Below are 7,094 nucleotides of genomic sequence, written 5' to 3' on the forward strand. Positions count from 1 at the left end.
TTGTCTCATTTTTGTAACCGAGTCAAAATCGACCCAAGCTCGTCTCGTGTCATAACTCGATCTTAGACTCATGTAACTTCAAATTCATTTTTGAGCCTAACAAAATTGCCTCGTTTAGTATCAAACTCAAGCTCAAAATCACCGTACTCATATAGAACTCATGAAGCAATGGAAAATTTGTTTGGGGTTCGTGGGCAAGTGACACGTTGGCACAGTTATCTTACGTGTCTCCATTTCATTGGTTCGTACGCGTGGACCTCTCTCCCATCGCCATTGTTCTTCTTCTTCTAACTCCACGTCAGCAAAACTGTACGTAATTTCACACTGTTCATACTTCTTCCAAATTCTCGCGTGATGTCCGTTTGCAATCTCACCGTATAATTTCGTACCTCAATTTCATAATTAATCCACAAAATCGTTAATCAAAAGCTTATTATAACTCGTCCGATTCGAATCGGAGGCTCAGAAACCCTAGGTTTCATCACTTCATGGCGCATTGTAGATCGAAGCTGTTGTTCTTCGTTTACTTATCACTATTACTGATTTCTAATGCAGCGTAAGTGTTAAATTCTCCGTGTAATTTTATTAAAATGCTTCTGTTTATGATTCGGTGTAAAATCCGTGCGTAAGTGTTAAATTCTCCGTTTAATTTCGTTCAAATGCTTCTGTTTATGATATTCGGTGTAAATACGTGGCTTAACGATGTGTTTTGTTTATGATTTTGTGTATTACTGATTGCTAATGCAGCGTAAGTGTCAAATTCCCCGTTTAATTTCGTTCAAATACTCCTGTTTATGATTCGGTGTAAATCCGTGGCTTAATGATGTGTTTTGTTTATAATTCGATGTAAATATGTGGTGGCTAAACGATGTGTTTTGTTTATGTTATGATTTTGTGCATTACTGATTGCTAATGTAGCTTTAAGTAATAATTTCTCTGTTTAATTTCGTTCAAATGCTCCTGTTTATGATTCGGTGTAAATCCGTGGCTTAATGATGTGTTTTGTTTATAATTCGATGTAAATATGTGGTGGCTAAACGATGTGTTTTGTTTATGTTATGATTTTGTGCATTACTGATTGCTAATGTAGCTTTAAGTAATAATTTCTCTGTTTAATTTCGTTCAAATGCTCCTGTTTATGATTCGGTGTAAATCCGTGGCTTAATGATGTGTTTTGTTTATAATTCGATGTAAATATGTGGTGGCTAAACGATGTGTTTATGATTTTGTGCATTACTGATTGCTAATGTAGCTTTAAGTAATAATTTCTCTGTTTAATTTCGTTCAAATGCTCCTGTTTATGATTCGGTGTAAATCCGTGGCTTAATGATGTGTTTTGTTTATAATTCGATGTAAATATGTGGTGGCTAAACGATGTGTTTTGTTTATGTTATGATTTTGTGCATTACTGATTGCTAATGTAGCTTTAAGTAATAATTTCTCTGTTTAATTTCGTTCAAATGCTCCTGTTTATGATTCGGTGTAAATCCGTGGCTTAACGATGTGTTTTGTTTATGATTCGATGTAAATATATGGTGGCTAGACGATGTGTTTTGTTTATGTTATGATTTTATACATTACTGATTGCTAATGTAGCTTAAGTAACGATTTCTCTGTTTAATTTCGTTCAAATGCTCCTGTTTATGATTTGGTTTAATTCTGTGGCTTAACGATGTGTTTTGTTTATGATTCGATGTAAATATATGGTGGCTAGACGATGTGTTTTGTTTATGTTATGATTTTGTGCATTACTGATTGCTAATGTAGCTTAAGTAGCAATTTCTCTGTTTAACTTCATTCAAATGCTCCTGTATATGATTCGGTGTAATTCTGTGGCTTAACGATGTGTTTTGTTTATGATTCGATGTAAATATATGGTGGCTAGACGATGTGTTTTGTTTATGTTATGATTTTATACATTACTGATTGCTAATGTAGCTTAAGTAACGATTTCGCTGTTTAATTTCATTCAAATGCTCCTGTTTATGATTTGGTTTAATTCTGTGGCTTAATGATGTGTTTTGTTTATGATTCGATGTAAATATATGGTGGCTAGACGATGTGTTTTGTTTATGTTATGATTTTGTGCATTACTGATTGCTAATGTAGCTTAAGTAGCAATTTCTCCGTTTAACTTCATTCAAATGCTCCTGTATATGATTCGGTGTAAATTCGTGGCTTAACGATGTGTTTTGTTTATGATTTGGTGTATTACTGACTGCTAATGCAGCGTAGGTAACAATTTCTCCGTTTTATTTCATTTAAATGCTTCTGTTTGTAATTTGGTGTTAATATGTGGTTTAATGATGTATTTTGTTTATGATTGTGTGCATTATTGATTGCTAATGCAGCGTAGGTGCTTGTTGCTCAATTTTATTTCATTCAAATGCTCGTGTTAATGAATCGGTGTAAAATTATGGCTAAACGATGTGTTTTGTTTATGATTCGGTGTAAATATGTGGCTAAATGATGTGTTTTGTTTATTATTCGGTGTGAATCCGTGGCTAAACAATGTGTTTTTTTGGATATTATTGTTACAGGAAGAGTTATTATGATATTTTACAAGTTCCGAAAGGCGCATCGGACGATCAGATCAAACGGTCGTATAGAAAACTGGCGTTGAAGTATCATCCTGATAAGAATCCAGGAAATGAAGAGGCGAATAAGAAGTTTGCCGAGATTAATAACGGTATTTGTGTGATTGTGTAGTTTATGTTTTGTTATGCATTTTGTGTATTTGAATTTTTTGACCTAGAAATGGTGATATGTTGTTTGAATTGTTGTTTTCAGCTTATGAGGTGTTATCGGATAGTGAGAAGAGGAGTGTGTACGATAGGTATGGTGAAGAAGGTCTAAAACAGCATGCTGCTGGTGGCGGAAGAGGCGGTGGGATGGATATTCAGGATATATTTAAATCGTAAGACTATGCGCTCTTCTTGTCTGAATGCTTAATATTTTATGTTTTATTGTTGTTGATATGAGGACCTAGGGTACGGAATTACATGACTTGTTCATAAGGTGGATTTTTTTGTATTAGAAGGTTATCACTAGGAAGAGCTAAAGCAACACCACTGCAAATTATCTTACATGGCTACGGGCCATATGTCCCATACAGGCAGCATCAGTATGACAGTGAGAAAATGGTCACACTGGCCGTGTAACAGGGGAGAATTGTTTGTGACAAGCTTGTATAACCATTTTTCGCCCTATCATACAGGCCATATTATGTAACAAGCTCTGTGCTGTGTTGATTTGACATCATATACAGGCAGGGCTGGCAATTGGGTACCTGTTAAAGACACGATATGACCTGTTAATAAAAAAAGTGCGGTATGTGATTTTTCTATTTTCTTAAATAATTGAAATTAGTAGGCTAAACTCCCTCATTATCCCTTAGTGGTACACAAAACTTAAAACTGTCTTATAGTCATGGCATATAAAGTAGTTAAATGAGTCGTATTCAAGTTTTATATTTGTGTCACGCGCGTCGCCTCTTACCTGTTAAGACACGAATTGCCATCCCTATTTATTACAGCCTGTATGATGTGACATGCACGCTACTTGTACGCTATTGGGGGTGGTGTTTCTGTAGCAGGCCCCTCTCTATAACTATAACAAGTATACGCACAGATTATAGCGTTCTGAAATGTAATTATGAATTTGCTTTGCTCAAGGGGAGGGGGCGGGGCGGGTGCGGGGGTGGTGAAATTTTTTTCCACTCCTGCTGCGAGTTGTATACATGATTCTAATATTAAATACAAAACAATAAACTTGGCACGGAGCCTATTCCGCACGGTTTTTTGGTGACTTGTGAGCATGGATATTTTACTTAAGAAACATAATCTGCAATGTTCCATTAAAGCATTTTATGTTTGATGGAAGTTTAATTTGAAAAGAACAAACAAGATTAATAGCTTATGTTTTCTGTAGTGTTAACTTCCTTGGAATGCCTTTCATGTATATTGCAAATGAGTGTCATGTTTACAAGCAACACTTGTGTCATTTAATCACATAACCTTAGGCCAGCCATAACTAGATCTCTTGAATTTTGTACTTTTGATGTTTCATCTGCTGTAAAAATGATGTAATTGTAGTTAATGCATCAATATTGTCCAACTTGTTTTCTGCTTTCTTTATTTGTTACTAGCAGTACACCTGTTAAAAGTTGTTAATGCTCATATTTTTTTTTACTTATGGGTGTTTAGGATTGTTTATTATAAGTAAAAACTTATTGATAGCTATTTTAAGGGTCACTGTGATTGGTTATCTTAACTGATTATCAGATTATCAGATTTTGCTTAGAGTGAAATAAAAAGTTCTGAATAATCACTTAAGCAATTTAATGTCTGCTTTAACAAGCAATCCCAAACAACTCTTGATATCAGCCCTAGATTCTTAGCACTAACTAACAAAGAAGTAATTTCCAGGTTTTTTGGTGGTGGCGGAGGAGACCAGCATGAGGAAGAGAAAGTTGCAAAAGGCGATGATGTCATCGTTGATTTGGACGCATCATTGGAAGATTTGTACATGGGAGGGTCATTAAAGGTGGAAAACTATATTAATCTACTTTTAGCCAATTAAATGTGCAACCTTAAGTACACATTATAGACTTACGGCACTCGGTTCCATTTGTTACCACCTTAAAATAATTCATTGCCAAAAGTAAGTTTAGAGTTTTAACAGAACATCAAATCTGAACCCTTTCATAGTTTGCATGCATATTAATCTAGTTTCTGTTGATTTTATCGATTTGCTTACCTTTATATCTTTAAAATGTTGCTTTATTTATTAGGTATGGAGGGAGAAGAACATTTTAAAACCAGCACCAGGCAAAAGACGATGCAACTGTAGGAATGAGGTTTATCACCGGCAAATTGGTCCAGGGATGTACCAACAGATGACAGAGCAGGTACACTATTTCTTTAATCATTTGTGGCACTACATCCTTCATTTGACATGCATCATAAGTCATAAATTTATAATACATTTGCACCGTTGTTAATTTAATCAAACCAACCATGCTTTTTATGCTTTTGTTAGGTCTGTGAGCAGTGTCTGAATGTAAAGTATGAAAGGGAAGGAAACTTCGTCACTGTGGATATTGAAAAAGGAATGCAAGATGGACAAGTGAGCACTTATTTCTATGAACCTGTATCATATATTTATATCTTAAAATATTATGCTTTTGCTTCAAGTGGTTCATGCTGCTTCAAGCAGTCTAGACCTTGATAAGTAAAGTTTGGGGCGGCGGGTCGAGTCATCATCATCATCGTACTCAGTAAATCCCACCGATAGCAAAGCTATGGTCGGGTCTGAGGAGGGTAAGATGTAGACAGCCTTACCTCTACCCCGTAGGAACAGAGAGGCTGCTTCCGGTGAGACCCCCGGCTCGATAGTAGTTTTGCATCAAGCCTTGGACGTAAGGCACATAACACTCAACCATCGACCGATTAGTGCATGCACCCTTGTCTTTCGGCTATCAACGCCACCACATGATGCCTGATTAACCTTCCCCCACTTTTGACGTTATTTTCACGAAATTAGTAAAATAACGTCAAAATAGTGCAATTTCACTTTTGCCCCCCAGAGCCCACACATATATACATTATATGCGCACACTGCAAACAGGGCATTTGGGCTCCACTGACCCGTAAACACTTTTTTGATCTGTTTTTTTAACTGTTTTATAAATAATTAACGAGTTGAATATGTTTACAAAAATATATCATTACAACAAGAATTTATTTGTTTAAAATACACCAATTTCTTTTTGGCTCTCTTTTTTGTTTAATCAGTTAACGGGTTAAAGAAGAGTCATAACTCGAAGGCAGTTTTCAAAAAAAAAGTTTAAGGATTTTTGTTGAATTCACACTTTTTAAATCGTGACGATAAAGTCCATACACTAAATAGCAATAATAATTTACCCTTTTCTTTTTGCAGGAGGTGGTGTTTTATGAAGAAGGCGAACCAATCATAGATGGTGAACCTGGAGATCTTAAGGTTAGTTCTGTATCATTAATAGTAATACCAAATCATTAAAAATAAATCCAGTTTTAATGTACAATAAATATCAAATCTCGTGCAGTTTCGCATTCGTACAGCACCACATGAGCGGTTCAGAAGGGAAGGCGATCACCTTCACACCACTATTAATATAACTCTGGTAATTTGTTGTTATTTAATATCATCAATTTAGTTATGTTTTTGTTTTAAAATATGCAATATGTTAATGAGATTGTATTTTATTAGGTGCAAGCTCTTACTGGTTTTGAGAAGACCATTACACACCTTGATGAGCATCTTGTTGACATTGGTTCAAAGGTCAGTAAACATGTATAGCTATTCATATATTAACACACTTGAAAATATTACCTAAGGGGGGGTGTTTGGGAAGTGGGATTTTCTTATTTAAATAATCTCTTTGCTTGTTGCAATTTTTTGTAGCAAATAATAAGCACTTTCGAGTCAAAACTAGCGTGTCAGCTCGTTTGTTTTTATGCGTTATAATTGTATATTTTATGTCATAAATTAAACAGATTTAGTATTTTATGCCATAATTTGTAAGATTAAAATAAAGTAACATCATGTTTTATCGTTTAAACATAACTATTTTATGTACATGTATATTTTTGGTTGTAAGTTTTAATAAGTAATAATATGCAAACAAAAAAAAGTAGAGTTAAACAGGTTGTGTTCATATCGGCCCGCGAAAGCTTGTGTCACGTTCAGGTCAATGCGCTTGACACGACCCGTTTAACACCCCTATTTTCAAGTGTTTGAAGTCTTGGATAAAGATACTGTTTATGTTTATATGCTTATTTTGAAATGAACTAATCTGTTTCCGATTGCTTATTCGAAACTAATTATTCTTGTTGGATTTGAAATTACAAGTTTACCCTTAGTAACCGTTTAAATAAGCAATCCCAATTCCCAACCACCCTCTAATTGTATTTCTCTACTGACTTCGCAAATAACCGTTTTCAGAAAATCACAAACCCGAAGGAGGTGAGGAAGTTCAAAGGCGAAGGGATGCCGTTGCACTATAGCAACAAGAAGGGGGACCTATACGTAATGTTCGAGGTTTTATTCCCAAC

At 35.1% G+C, this 7,094-nt stretch overlaps 1 protein-coding gene across 1 annotated transcript; it reads left to right on the forward strand.

The window, feature by feature from the left end:
- Positions 1–274: 274 nt before the first annotated feature.
- On the forward strand, positions 275–7,089 carry LOC143601178 (dnaJ protein ERDJ3B-like; the record flags this gene model as incomplete). Its single annotated transcript, XM_077078655.1, has 10 exons — positions 275–556; positions 2,541–2,689; positions 2,791–2,917; positions 4,428–4,545; positions 4,793–4,909; positions 5,041–5,127; positions 5,941–6,000; positions 6,086–6,163; positions 6,250–6,321; positions 6,985–7,089. Coding segments are annotated over exons 1-10 (981 nt in total), but the record flags the coding sequence as incomplete, so codon positions are not given.
- Between the last annotated feature and the right edge of the window lie 5 nt (positions 7,090–7,094).

This window comes from Bidens hawaiensis, unplaced genomic scaffold, assembly GCF_021521415.1.
Source record: "Bidens hawaiensis isolate Kalapana, Puna unplaced genomic scaffold, B.hawaiensis_p1.1 tig00055819_1, whole genome shotgun sequence".
NCBI classification, from domain to species: Eukaryota; Viridiplantae; Streptophyta; class Magnoliopsida; order Asterales; family Asteraceae; genus Bidens; species Bidens hawaiensis.